Raw genomic sequence first — 15,490 nt, forward strand, 5'->3', positions numbered from 1 at the left:
TCCACATACAGTTAATTCTACAGTCCATTAACAAGCTTGCATGAGCAGTCCTTTCACAATGCCAATTATTCTGCTGCTAAAGCAGAAACACGGCAAATTGTCCCTAAGCAGCCTACCGTCACCTCCCCTGCCCCCCAAGAAAACCAAAACCTTAAGCCAGGTTACTCTGAGGGCAGTGTGGTAGGCAGCCTGTGGTTCTGGTGGTGTGACCTGCTGCAGGGGAGAAGAGGTGGGACAGAAATGAGCTGGACCAAGAGCAAGCTGCTTCTGCAGTGAGCAATAAAGCGTGTTCTCTGACGAGTTGAATACATTGCAGGTGCTGCTGCTCTTGCCCAGTTCTCAAGTTTTCACAGTGAGCAGAGCTGAAGAGGGTGCTCCTGAGAAACACCCGGCAGTTGTGGAAGCCACTGGAGGTGTTGGGTCAACACCGCCTTCTGGTGAGGGAGCACCGGGCACCCAGGCCAGAGTTGAAGCCCCAAGACAGCTGAAGCAGCAAGACAAAGCCTTAGGGACTTTGTGACTGAATTTGGAAAGAAGAGACATGAAAATAAAATGCCAATGACAGGTACATGAAAGTACATGGGCTTGAGAGTGAGCCTGAGAGCACAAGCATATGGATGAGAAAGGCCCACGGAGGTCTGGGTGGTTTGGATGAATATTAACACGTCCCTCAGGAGTAGAAATTGTAGCACTACTGCCCCTAAAGCATTTGTAACGTATGCATTAACCATACATCTGCTGCATTAGACTGAGGCTAGAGGAAAAGATGCTGTAGCCACCTCATCTGCTGCAGGGACAAGGCTCTGAAGACGTATTTAAACAGGACTTTCAGGGAGGTGAGCACAGCTTGTGTGGGAGAGAGGGATGCACTGGTACATAAATCTGGGATAATCCCAAAGAAGAGCTGGGGCTAGTGTCTTTTGAGAACTGGCCACTGGTTAGTGGGAGTACCTTTAGGAAGAGGCTGAAGTGGATCAGTTATGTACCTTTGTAGGATGGAAGAAAAGGGCCAGAAGTTCCAGAGCAAGAGAGAAAAAAAATGGGTATTTGGGATTTTCATAAAATTTAGGCCTGGGCAGGACTAGTCACCCAAAGCTCTTCATATCAGAGTCTCATCTAGGTGGCCCTGATTTCTCACAAAATCCCATTTTGGCAACTGACCTTCCTTTTTTAAAACTTGTCTCTCACAGATAGCAATTCTGAATGAGCTTGGGGGTGGCTCTTTAACCCAGCTGAAGAAGGGTTACCGTGCCAAAAGCCTGTGTTTCTAAGTGAAGACTTGAGTCTCGGTTCCTGTGGCCTCCATTTTCAAAGACTCAGTCTAACACATCCTAAATTAACTCACCAGGCAGCAGAGTATGAAATCGGACATGACCGATCGATCCTTGGGCATTGATTCAGAGCGAAACTAATGGAATGTAAAGAAAATGTAAGAATCTATCATATTGTAAAGGGTGCCTATTTAGCCATTTTACAAAATAAAATTTCATTTGGGAGCTGGGTGGTCGTATAAGTTTGAAGAACCAACAAAAACAAGGCATAGGGATGTTGCTGACTATTGTGGTACAGACCAAGCCTCGAGGGAATGGCTTTGTTAGATGCCGCTGACTAAAATAATTGCATGATAATTTTGGCTAGAGGCACCATCCTATCATCTGATGATTTTTAAACCGTGCATGGATAGTTTAGACTGAGTGATCTTGGCACCCAGCTACAAAGAACCGAGAAGTCCGCTCAGCATACCGCGTCTATGCTTTGGCTCTTGGAAAAAAAAAAACAGATGTCCTAGCGCTGCCAAAGGAAGGTTTCTGAGCTATAGCAATCGGCAGCGCTGCGTGCTCCTTCTGCAATGCTCTAGGATAGACTAACCAAGAGCTTTCTTCTAAGGTAAGCAGCAGAAAAATAATTCTTCCTAGAGCAGTGTGGAGCAGGCAGGTCCCTGTCAGACTCGGAGCAATGCGAATTAAACCCAGGAGTATTTGCATCTGAGCATTTAACTTTTTTTTTTTTAAGAAATTTAAGATTTAACTCTGCTTTTTCAAATCACAGCTGATGAAAACTTGGCATAAATTTAATATAGGAGTGATTTGAATAGTGGCAAATGATCAACTGAACTTTAAAGAAGTAACAAAAACAAGAAATCAAGAAACTTCCTCCAAGAGAAATGGTGGATTTCCATCTGGTTCTAACTGATTAAGTGCATGAATTTTTATTGTTTGAAATAACCATATAAAAATATTTGGACAGACACGGAGGAAGTCAGATGGCATAATGGGAAGTGTCTTAGGAATGTACAATCTATACTAAAATGGTATATTTCTAGTATTCTAAGCTAGTATACTGGAATACTAGAATTTCTAGTACGCTAGTAGACTGGAAATAATGATATCATTGATATTTGAGGTTACATTCTTACAGTAAACTAAAATATGCTGTTACACAGAGCTCAAATAAGACCAGGGAAGGGAAAGATGGAAAAATTGGAAGCACATTGCTATGACAAGGTTGCAAAGTAGTTTTGGCTGATTTCTTAGAAACTCTGGCTTTCATGGCTCTAGACTAACTTCTTTGCTTTATACACAACGTTTACCATATCAATATTCATACTGCAGCTCTACCAGTGCAGATTTGAGGGAAAGTGTCTTGGTATAATAAGCTCACTTAGGGAGTGGAATTAGACCACTCCTATAATTACTCTTCCCTGTCTGCCGTTATAAAGGAAAGATGAGGATAAAGCTGTTTAAATACTGGTAGAAGCAACTTAAGAAACAAACACATCTATAGAGCCCAAGTGTTATGTTTATACTCCTCTTCCTCTCTTACCCTGAATGGCTATATTCACTTTTTGTTCCAAAACAGGCAATGACAATTCCTACTGCTAGAGGAATGCTAGCTTTTCATCTTTGGGATTAAAACATGTCTCCTTTCCCTTTTATTCCTGCATTTACATTTTAGCATCTCACTTGGGGTGTTTTTTTGCAGAGTTTATCAATTTCAGTGAGGGACCAGCCATTTGCAAGGCAGCAAATGTACCCTAAACTCCTTTGCTTAACTGTTGTGTTGCCATCATTCAGTCTCCTTTCAGGGGAAGCAGTAAAGAGCAATCAGTAAGTGTCACCCACTCGTACTTGGCCTCCTGAGTACTCCAGGTTTGGGGGCTTTCTCTGTGTAATCCTCTACTACTCACTTTACTGAAGGTGAACTCTTCTGTATATGCTCTTCCAAGCTCTGAAAAACAGGTTCAACGGTGTTAGCTTGAGATGTAACATGTTCTAGTAAACATTTTCAGCATATGAACACCTTAACACCCACCCAGCCTATGAAGATATCTCCTCTGAATAAAATCCATATGAAGTCTGAAGAAAGATATGACATTGCTCTTTAAAGATGAGGAAAATGGACTACAATATTTTTTGTTGACTTTTTTTTCATGTATCTCATTTTGATGACATACACGGGAGGGAAGGAGTGGGGAAAGAAGATATTCCAGGTGCATCACAGCACCTAAGAAACTGCTTGACTAGCTAGGTTTCCTCAAGCAGTTCCCTGTGTCAAAAGGGAGGTTCATTGTGAAAACTCAAATTGTCAGAGAAAAAAAACAAATCCCAGAAATAAAATAATAAAGACTGTAGGATGCCTATGCAGAGAATGACTGCACTGTTGGTTACAATTGAAAATCTTCACTAGCCAGGTGGATAAATATAGCCTCCAAGCAGGATTGATCATATCATAAACTATAATCAAGCCATATTGGTAATGGTGACATCACCCAGCTGTGCTATCAGTTAAAATTGTGTAAGATTTTGGGTTCTGCAACCAGCCACTCTTAAAAAGCTTAGAAAACACACTTTATTAAAGGTTGTGGTTTAGTGGAATTTGTGAAGTTTTGCAAGTGCAGTAGCATAAAAATTTAAGTATCTATCTAAGGTAGATATGATCGCAGTTGCTTTCAATATTTTATTACTACTTAGCAGAAAGAATTCCAGGGATACAGCACTGAATGTGCGGTGCATTCACAAATAAACAGACAAATACCTTACATTTAAATTCTGCACATTACCTGGAGCTGCTGAATAGTTTCCAGAGAAACAGCTTGGAAATCAAGCATCTGGCAGCAGAACGTAGATCAGTTTGCTGGTGAATCAAAGAGCTTCTGGGAAAGAGGTAGTTAAAAAGATCATCTCACACTCACAGCTAAAAACCTCCACATCACTCCATTACATATTCTCTGTTTTATTTATCTCATATGTTGAAATTTATAATTAAGACAAAGTCTTGGTGATTCAGTAAGACTTTAAATGCATAAAATTAAAGATATTAATCTTAGTAAGCACTCTTAGTTTATTAACATTATCCTAGAACTGAGACTATTTATACATGCACAGCTATGTGTAAATTAGCTCTGTATTTGTATTTTTACAAATACAAATGTGCTCGATGGGAGAAACTTGGGAAAATATTGAATGGATGGCACTAATAATGGCACTATTATCTTGGTGTACAAAATGAAACATTTTTCTGTCACAGTTATAGGATATATCTCAAGACTTTATCAAACAAATGAAAGCCATGAGCATTATATATTATTTTAGTTGTTTTTCACCCAAAACTATGGCACAGCCACAGACAGTGGAATGGAGTGGGTGTAGAATTAAACTATACTTGGCAAAGGATTTGCAAAGTGAAGAAAAAGTCTTCTTTCCTAGTGGGAAGAAAATAGGGTAAAACTGTAGGCAGTTAAGACATATTGTGGCTTACAGCTGAAATCAATCTCTCTTAAGCTTAAAATGATCTCACATTTGCATCTTTTACCAGTAATCATAAAGTCTGCCTTCATTTATAGACCCATTAAGTAGAAAATAACGATGAACTTCTAAGAGCTCTCCTGCTATCACAATAATGTATATGAAAGATGCTTAAAAAAAATAATAAAAAGGCCATTTCCAAAAGAAATCCAGTATTGTATTAAAATAACATCCTTTTTTTCTCTTTCAGATATGAACTTCTGACCATGGGGGACTGGAACCTTTTGGGCAGCATCCTTGAAGAAGTGCACATCCACTCCACCATAGTTGGCAAAATCTGGCTCACAATCCTGTTCATATTCCGGATGCTGGTGCTGGGAGTGGCCGCTGAAGATGTCTGGGATGATGAGCAGTCTGAGTTCATCTGCAACACAGAGCAACCCGGCTGCAGCAATATCTGTTATGACAAAGCCTTCCCCATCTCTTTGATCAGATACTGGGTATTGCAGATTATATTTGTCTCTTCTCCATCTCTAGTCTACATGGGCCATGCACTCTATAGGTTAAGGGCTCTCGAAAAAGAGCGACAGAAGAGGAAAGCCCACCTGCGGGCTCAGCTAGAAGATCTGGAGCCCATACCCGAGGAACACAGGAGAGTGGAGAGAGAACTGCGTAAGCTGGAAGAACAGAAGAAAGTGAATAAGGCACCCCTGAGAGGGTCCCTGCTGCGCACCTATGTCCTACATATCCTGACCCGGTCGGTGGTTGAAGTGGGCTTTATGATAGGTCAGTATCTTTTATATGGGTTTCACATGTCCCCCCTTTACAAATGCACTCGGCCCCCTTGCCCTAACACGGTGGATTGTTTTGTGTCCCGACCCACAGAGAAGACCATCTTTATGGTTTTCATGAACAGCATCGCCGCGGTCTCCCTGTTCCTCAACATCCTAGAAATCGCTCACCTGGGCCTCAAGAAGATCCAGAAGAGCCTCTACGGGCGGCCGCGGCGGCCGGCGGGCCCCGCCGAGGAGGAGACCAGCCTCTACAACTCCAAGAAGAGCTCCGTCGTGCCGCCGGCCTGCCCGCTCGGCGACGCCTCTCCGCCGCGCCCCGCCGCCGCCCCGCCGCCGCCGCCGCCGCCGCCCCACGCTCCCGCCGCCGCTCCCGCTCCCGCCGCGGCGGGGCCGCCGGGCCGCCAGCACCGCGGAGAGCTCCACGCCGCCCCGCCCCCGGCCCGCCGCCGGCACGGCGCGGGTCAGCACCGCGGACAGCGGCCGGCCCCCTCCTCCAGCAGCGAGGAGGCGCCGCGGGCCGCGGCGGGCGGCGGCACCGGGGCGGCGGCGGGGGCGTCCCGCCGGGCGCCCCGCAAGCACAGCCGGCTGAGCATCCGCCGCGACCTGGAAGAGGAGCTCGGCGACTCCCCGGACAGCGGACACTGCCCGGCCACTCGCAAGTCCAGCTTCCTCTCCCGCGTCCTCACCGGGAGCCGGGCGGGCAGCGACAGCGAGAGCACCGCCTCCCGCAGCGGCTCCGGCCCCGGCCCTGGCTCCGGCTCCGACTCGGAGAGGAAGCGCCGCGAAGAGGGCAGCCCGCCCAGCAGCCCGCCGCCGGCCGCCGCCATGGGACGCCGCGTGTCGATGGCAAGTAGCTCCCCGCGGCCCCCGGGGCAGCCCGCGGCGGGGAGGGGGTCACCGAATCTCAGGTTGTTTATACTCACTACACCATCCCAATCGACTCGGCGAGGTCTGTCCCAGGAGAAACTTGTTCAGCCCCGGCCTGCCTGAGGCTGTAAGAGAGAGAAGCCTCGAGTGTGTTGACTTCAACGGCTCAACTTCTCTCAGCTTCAAGGGGTTTCTCCCAGGGACGACCACCGAGCTGAATAGTTGCTCAATGAATAAATCAAAACAGACCTACATATAAACCAGCAAAAAATCACAGTGCCAGAGCCAATGACTGCAGCACTGCATTTTCAGCAGCTGTTCCTATTCTTTGGCCACACACTCTAAGTTTGCTTACAGTCAGTGTTGATAAGATATGGTGCTTGCATTCAAGAACCAAAGAGGCTTTTTTAAAAGTAATTTGAATTCCGATTGCCCTGGATCACGGGATTTGTCCTCTGAGAACAAAAAAACTCCTTTAAAAATGCCTGCAGGAGCAAGCCCTTAAATATCTTTTTATAGGGCATGTAATAAAGAGAAGATTACTTCACACAATACTCAAAGTTATCAATTCTGTTCAATCTGTTCTCACCCTTCCTAAAAAATAAATACTTTTCCTAGAAACAAAATGTGAAACCAAAACCAAACAAAAAAATCAATCTTTTGTGTTAAGAAGCAGAAGATACTCTCGCAGATCTTGCAGATTGCTCATCAACAAACTGTTTCTGGGTTCCAGTTTTCATGGAGTTATAGTATAAAAACATTCAGCATAAGCCATATTAAACTGTCACTTAGATGCAATTTGATCACTTTCCACTTGGCCATTTCTAATATAGGAAGAGGGCCTGGAGCCCAATCTGTTCATCTGCTGATTTTTGATACTCAGATGAGAAGGTTCTTTAAAAAGGTGAAGTGCAAAAAGGTGTTAAGCAAGACAGAATTTCGTAGCACCCTGTTGAGAACATGCAGAAGCTGCCTGGCAGCTTTTACTGTTTAATGACAATGGTGCTATCTTCCAGGGGAGGTCTTGCAGAGAAATGTAGTCAGTTTGCAAAGCAACATCATTACTTGGGCAAGTAACACTCTTCTGGCATACTGATCCTCTTTGGGGATCATTATGTATGGGACTGGTACTAGCATTTTAAAATATCACCCATGTAGGTATGCTACCTGTTGCTTCCTGTTTACAGCACACGATATTTTAAAGTAAAGGTGCAATTCAGTCAATATTTTGCCACATGCACTTTACTGCTAGGATTGCTAAGGCATTTTATAAACACCAATTTCAATGCACAAATACGTTGGTGCACCATAAAAATGCTGGATCTGGGCATTAAAGCTTGTATATCCTTCTGATCTATATTTCTCAATTCCTATATTCACTATTTAGTCTTGGTTGTCAAAGGCAAGCAGCATGGATTTGGTAAGAAAAAAATGTGTGATTAGATTAACCTGTGTGACAAGAGCATTGAAAAATTAGTGAGTGTATTAAAAAAACGTACTTAAAAGGAATTGTATTTAAAAATTCCAACTGAAACACACACACAAAAAAATTAACTACTGCCTTGCCTGATTAATAGTGACTTGCAACAGTAATGCAGAGAGAGGACAGACATTTTTTAAAGTAATAATGAATGCACATGCACAAACATTTTCTAAACAGCCAAAATACAGCCTATTCTAACCTGGATTTTCCTAATCTAAGCTGGATAGCCAAATGGAGCAAAACCATAGTGGAACTGACACCGTTCTTAAATTTTCTTTGGTAGTTTTCCCAGATGATCATCTTTACCTCCATACTGGTTCGAACGTTTTCTTTTTCCCCTCATCCATACCATTCTGCCAGAATTTGGCTGTAGCATTCTTTGCATTAGCTTGATGACAGCGGAGTATCAACTCAATATTGAAAATATCACTTTCTATACCTCAACAACCATTCTAGCAACCTCCAATCAAACACATACCCACGCTCTGTGCTAAGATAGCAGGACAACTGCAACGGCCCACAACCACCATAGCTTTCTTGGCTGAAAGAAAATCTCAAAGCTACACAAAATCAATCGATCTGACACTACAAGAGTCTGCATACAAGTCAACCGCCTCCTGTGAGTCGTGGCATTGAAAGCGCCGAACAGGTCTAATAGTACAACTACGGATGCTTGACTTCTAGACAGTGATGAGAATTATCTTAGGCAATATTATCGAGGTCATTTCCACACCAAACTTGAGTCTCCAACAGAGAAATAATTATTATTAGGGACAACTAAATGTTGTAACAGTTACCTCTCATAATCCGTTGCACCCTCTTGATCAAACCATGAAGACCAGGTGATGGAGAGCAGTTGGCCAAGTCATGATACAAGTGATTTTTTCCATGGAAGTACAGAACTTCATCCCTCAAAAAGAACAGGAAATTCTTCTCAGGACCTCCTCTTTGGAGGAAATGTTACTTTGGCCCCTTAGGAGAGAATGCATTCAATCCTTCACACAAAACCCTCACAAACCCTTCTGTAAGGCCTTTCACACAGTCCCCCACAACATCCTTCTCTCTAAATTGGAGAGAGATGCATTTGATGGATGGACTCTTGGGTGGATGAGGAATTGGTTGGATGGTCACATCCAGAGGGTAGTGCTCAACAGCTCGATGTCCAGATGGAGACCGGTGACGAGTGGTGTCCCTCAGGGAACAGTACTGGGACCAGTACTCTTTAATATCTTCATCAGTGACATAGACACTGGGATCAAGTGCACCCTCAGCAAGTTTACAGATGACACCAAGCTGAGTGGTGCAGTTGACATGCCTGAGGGACAGGATGCCATCCAGAAGGACCTGGACAAGCTCAAAGAATGGGCCCATGTGAGTGTCATGAGGTTGAACAAGGCCAAGTGCAGGGTGCTGCACCTGGGTTCGGGCAACCCCCTGCTATCAATACAGGCTGGGGGATGAAGGGATTGAGAGCAGACCTGCCCAAAAGGACTTGGGGGTACTGGTGGATGAAAAGCTGGACATGAACCGGCATGTGTGCTTGCAGCCCAGAAGGCCAACCGTATCCTGGGCTGCATCCAAAGCAGCGTGGCCAGCAGGTCGAGGGAGGTGATTCTGCCCCTCTACTCCGCTCTGGTGAGACCCCACCTGGAGTCCTGCATCCAGCTCTGGAGCCCTCAGCACAGGAAAGACATGGGCCTGTTGGAGAGGGTCCAGAGGAGGGACACAAAGATGATCAGAGGGCTGGAACACCTCTCCTGTGAGGACAGGCTGAGAGAGTTGGGGTTGTTCAGCCTGGAGAAGAGAAGGCTCCAGGGAGGCCTTATCACAGCCTTTCGGTGCTTGAAGGGGGCTTATAAGAAGTACGGGGACAGAGTTTTCATCAGGGCCTGTTGTGATAGGACAAGGGGTAACGGCTTTAAACTGAAAGAGGGTAGTTTCAGACTAGATCTAAGGAAGAAATTTTTCAGAATGAGGGCGGTGAAACTCTGGCACAGGTTGCCCAGAGAGGTGGTAGACGCCCCATCCCTGGAAACATTCAGGGTCAGGTTGGACAGGGCTCTGAGCAACCTGACCTAGTTGAAGCTGTCCCTGCTCATTGCAGGGGAGTAGGACTAGTCGGCCTTTAATTGGTCCCTTCCAGACCAAACTATTCAGTGATTCTATTTAAAACTTCCTTGTCTGAGACCAGTAGAGGTGAAGAGCCATTTCTTCATTTCATGTCCAACTCTGACATAAAACCTTGAAAAAATATTTATATTCCCACTGTTTAGTTTTACACCCAAACCACTCACTCTTCATAGTCTATTCATTTTGTTGGCCACTGCGTTGTCCAAAGTTATCCATTATTCATATTGGGAAGCAAAAATGAGAGAGGCAGAAATCTTGAAAAACCTGTTAGGCTTAAAGGCTTCTCAAGAGTCTCTGATCCATTGGGAAAAAAACCCCTTTTCCTTCAGCCACTGCTGGTCAAACTTCAGATCTATTAGGTTCTGAAGACAGACCACTAAAACTGGACCTTCATTGCATCAGAGAAAGCACACAGCAAAGCGTAGGAGGAGGGACCAGCTGCATGACATGAGGGTAACTTCCAACTGATTTCTGTCCACCTAAACACAATGACAAGAGCATCACCGACTATACAGGTGAGCTAATCTCAACTCAGTGAAGACCTGCGATAAATAACGTTACAAACCCCTACATTGACAGGGTAATTTCAGCTGAAAACATGATATCTGCAAGCCTACAAAACCATGGTACTGAGGAACGCTGTCAGTATGCTTTGAAGTGATAGCAAATAATTTGTTCACTGATAACTGGCTCCTAGCTAATAATTTCCAAGGCTCACTTTGAGGATACACCTTAAAGAATAAATAGTATCTTATCTTCTAACTGTTATCGTGGGTACACACATAGTTCTGCCCTAAGGTTTGCAATCTCACCACATTTTAACTTTTATTTAAGGGGAGATACAGCTGTGGAGCAAAGGGGCACCTTCTGCATGGTTCTAGGCTGCCAGCTTCCCTCAGGCAAGCTGGTCTTAAATGACTGCTTTTCACACATAACTCAGCGAAAAGAGCTGCACTGAGTTTAGCATAGCTACAGTCAGAAATGACAATTGGGAGTTAGAGACATAACAAAGGTGTGTAGGAATTATGCTGCTGTCAGTAGGATTCTGCACACGATATTATGAGGAAAAGAATAATTTGCACCAATAATTTGCACAATAGTATTTTTAAGTCTGATAAAATTAATAGGCTGATGCAGTCAAAGGTCAGTATATAGTTAGTACAGATACAATCTTTGCTTTCTTGAAAACAGGCAGGGCCAGAAATTACAGTGTATAATAGTCATCTAGCTCTTGGAGCACTGCACTAAGGAGTATTGTCTCACTGCCTGATGTGTGCAAGGCTGTGTGAAGCCATTGGGACCACCAAATGACTCTCTTTTTCTGTCTGGGGATATGAAAATAAGAGCTTGAACGATTAGAGAGGGAGAGAGCTTTGCCTCCGCAGTCACCCTTCGTGACAATTAACCAGTCTGTCGCCTCGGCCATTTTCTACAAACCAAAGGAGCAATTGCGGAATGACAGAAAGCTCAGCTAAGCATGGCCACAGCCTGGTGTTGCATCTTCAGAGTGTCACAGGATCATCACAATTCAACAGCTGATCACAAACATTTCTACAAAAGCTGGAGGCTGTGTGACATTTCATTGCTAGCTGCGTTTGAAGTCTTTTGCTAGCTGTGTCTCTCCCCGCCTTTCTAAAGCAGAGGACTCCAGCTGCATGCTGAGTGTGTCCAGCATCGGTTCTTTTTGGCCTATATATAGTAGTTTTCTGAAGAATCCTAAGATGTCCTCTAAAACCTATGAATTTTAATTTCGTTGACTGGGATTGGGAGTATTTACACTAGATTGGCAACTCTTCTCACAAAGGCACCATCTTTCAGATGACTTGGAACTAAGTTATCACATTTGCAGCCCAAGCCTAAACCTGCACTGAGAGAACCACTGTGCTCGTCCTCTTGCTAGAGTACCCAAGGATATACCAAGAAGATGGGGAGACCTGACTATCTAAAGGTCATATTTCTTCACTAAGCCAATATAAGTTCCTGGAATCACAAAACAAAATTGGAAGTCGTTAGAAGATTTATAATATTCTTAGCAATGCTTTAGCTGAACCGCTCTCCTGGGAAACCAAAATTACTAGATCAAGGTTTTCAGAAAGAATTAGGTATTTTAGGTGCTCAACTTCAGATTTTTGTTTTTTCAAGAAGTGCCAAGTTTTCCTCACCGTCACATCCATTCCTTATTTGTCAGCCCACCCTCGCCTCCAGAGAGCCCTGTGCTTTCAGAATGTCATTTATTTAAGTCTATGTTTTTTGGCTACAAAGTAATCAATGTATCTTTAAAAGCAAGGCCCCCTCCTCACGGTGAAGGAGGGGGATAAAGCTGATAATGAAGCAGCTGGTAAAGCTGATAGCTCACAGAATTGGACCGAGATAGGGCTGCTGATTTTATTCCTTTGCAGAAAGAAAGTCTCTGGGGCTGAAATCCTGGCTCTGCCGAAGTTGGGGAAATTTTACGATTCACTGGGTCCGGTTTCACTCACTGCATTGCTTTTTTATCCCTCTGTGGTGTTCAGTTCTTTTTCTACTTCTCAATGCTCCATTCGGCTTTGAGCCTTTTACCCAGTGGGAAAATACTCCGTGGTGAGCAGGGTATGAAAGAGAGGGCTGCTATTCAGCCTGAATGCTTGCAGTTTTCTCCAGAACAAGGCATGTTTACTCGCCCTTTCAACAACACTTGAGGAATAAATACCCACTCATTTAACTAGCTGCTCACTCGCTCTCGCTCCTGAGGCTGGTTACAGTTTGATAAGAGTGGCTGTACATTGAAATAACAAACTTAATAACCACAGAGGATTTATTTAGACAGCTGAGCTCCACCAGGAAAATCTACAGGTGGGGTAAGGGAATGGTAAAACTCTGTGTTCCTCTAGGATATTTGAGAATCCTTAAAGGTATTCACATTTACAGCTGCTGGTAACTAGTGCTGGTTTTGTACAATTTTTCTATGCAAACACCTCTTAAAAAAAATTAAATTCCACAGTAGTTGTATTTGATTCTGCCCCGGAGCACTCAGGAGAAGGTCGTGGTGATGGCAGCCAGCGTAGCAATTATCCTGCAAAAGCTACTTGGTCACCCAGAGGTTGCACAAACTCCAGTTCACCAGTTGCACAAACACAGATAAACTTTGGGGGTCAGCAGCAGCTGACAACTAATGAACCCCTTTGAGGATTTGTGCAGCAACAAACGGCTAAGCTGGATTTTAGAAAGTGGAACTCACTTAATTGAGTCCGTCTTTGTACGGCTTTAAAGCAATCAAAAAAACACACAAAACCCCTTAACATGTAAAGCAAGGGCTCCAGGATGGATACATTGATTTCAGGCAAGTTACTTCAGGGATTAATGTATTTATTTTGCTTTAAAAGCAAGGTGTTCCCCCTCTCCCCACCCTCCCCTCAGCACTGAACAAAGCCCTGCAAGGTAAGTAAGTTCTCAGCTGAATGCCAGATCCCCACCTTCCCAACTACGTGTGTGTTGGAACCTGGGTTAATTACTCTGATAACATTTCTTTTTTCTCCTTTAAGCCAATTCAGCTTCCTGCTTTTTTTCTCTTGTTACCTTTCAGAGCATGCTCCTAGAACTATCATCTATCATGAAAAAGTAATGACATTCTGAGGAGGAGAAATAAACTAAGGGATTGAGCACAAACCACCTTCAGCAGAGAGATAAAAAGCAGACTGTCTGTTGCTATTTCCCCCTCTCCTGCCGCTATAATGCCGAATCTATAATACAGTTGAAGAAAGCAAACACTTTATTCCTCCATTTTATGCCAGTCCCAACCATACGGCACTCTGATTGCTGGTGTTGATGGGTAGCTCGCTCCACGACTCAAGATTTTTCTCACGTAGGGTAAGCCGGATCTGGTCAGTGTGTGCTGCCACTGCAGAAATAGCCTTGTGTCTTTGGGAGAACATTTTGGGATGTACAACTTGTTGTGCATGCTAGTAGTGTGCATATCAGAAACCAACCTGATCCACAGACCTTCAAGGTAGTGGAAGACCCAAGGCACCTACAAGAAAGGGTTCGTTTGATTTGAAAATAACCTGGAGGGCTACGTGGCCTCTATCTCCCCAGGCTTCAGCAGCCAATTAATAAAAGATGGCAGAAATACTCGAGGAATCTGAAGGGATGGAGAATTTAAGAGAGAGAAAAAAAACAGCTGAAGAATACGCTGCTGCTCTTCTGTCTGTGCTAATGCGGTCCTCAAGCTCTGATAGAGACTCTCCATGCTAATGTAGCCCCCTTGTAGCTAATACTTTTGGCTTCAGACTTGAAACTAAGTAAAATCGGGCAATTTATTATAAGCGCAAAACATCTGTGCTTTTCTTTAGTTCGCTGTTCAGGAAGATCTGCAAAGTATCACCTCAGGGTCATGAAAATCTTATTCCCTTCACTGTCTCATTATTTCATATAGAGGAATTGAAGGACAAGCAAAGACGAAAAGAGCTCATTTTCAGTTTGCTAGGACAGACTTGCTCTGGAGGGTTGGATTTCTGGGTTGTATGTGGCCCAGGAGAGCAGTCCTTCCACTTCTGTATTGGGAAAATAAAGAACCTTCCTCTGACTGCCCCTGACCCTGTTTTTGGTCACATGCTTTTAGCTGCTTTTATTTGTCAATCTTACCATAGCTTGCATTTGCTATCACCTTAACGGCAAGCGATGCTGGGAAGAAGCTCGTTTGCTACGCCAGCTTCCCCAAGCATAAAAATCCTCTAGGACTTGACAACTCTAAGGCAAGGCTAGAAGGAGACAGGGCAGCAGGAAAAGAAAATCAAGCATAAGGATTACTTGAGATTACAGTGGTTTTGTTCCAGTGCACATCATTTACATCCATATTCTGCCTCACTACGAACTCATTGACAGTTTACCTGTGCATTTGTTTAGTATTTTAAGGCAAAAAAAGGAAATACTTAGGATGGTGGCCATTAAGTGCCAGCAACAACTGATGAGGGATGGAGAAGCACAGCTGAGGTACAGTCTCTACTGCCAGGCTATGTGGAGCTGCAGTGGATGCTACATTTTCTGACAGATTTGAGTGGGTGGGAAGCTTTCTTCATATATGTTCAACAGAAGGATTCAGAAAAATGGGGAACTTTGGAAAGTAACAGGTTTGATTTTCTTCCATGAAAATTTTAGGATTGAAAAATTGCCATACCACTCCCCCCTTCCCACGCCTCCTCCTGTCAAGCTGTTGAGCAGGGTCTCAGGTTGCATCCAACTCAAGGAAGGAGGTAGCTGCCACCCCTTTGGGAGTCCCAGAGAGCGAACACCCCTGCCAGACCCCACACCCTGCATGTGGGAATAGCATCCAAGTGATGCGAGTGGTCCATGGCACAAGTTCCTGTTTCAGAAAGGAACACTGCTGTATTTGGGTAATACACAGAGATTTTCAGCTATTTTTTTGTTTCTACAGAAACATCTTTCAGTTTCTCTCAAGTTTTCTGTAAAGGGAAAACGAACCCCAACTTCTCTCC

At 44.2% G+C, this 15,490-nt stretch overlaps 1 protein-coding gene across 1 annotated transcript; it reads left to right on the top strand.

The window, feature by feature from the left end:
- Positions 1–5,011: 5,011 nt before the first annotated feature.
- GJA10 (gap junction protein alpha 10) lies at positions 5,012–13,631 on the top strand (the record flags this gene model as incomplete). The annotated part of the gene is made up of 2 exons (XM_081998133.1): positions 5,012–6,389; positions 13,582–13,631. 2 exons carry the CDS (start codon positions 5,012–5,014, stop codon positions 13,629–13,631), a joined length of 1,428 nt encoding a protein of 475 aa, XP_081854259.1.
- Positions 13,632–15,490: the final 1,859 nt, after the last annotated feature.

Source organism: Phaethon aethereus (assembly GCF_964289735.1).
Source record: "Phaethon aethereus genome assembly, chromosome: 3".
Taxonomy (NCBI): Eukaryota; Metazoa; Chordata; class Aves; order Phaethontiformes; family Phaethontidae; genus Phaethon; species Phaethon aethereus.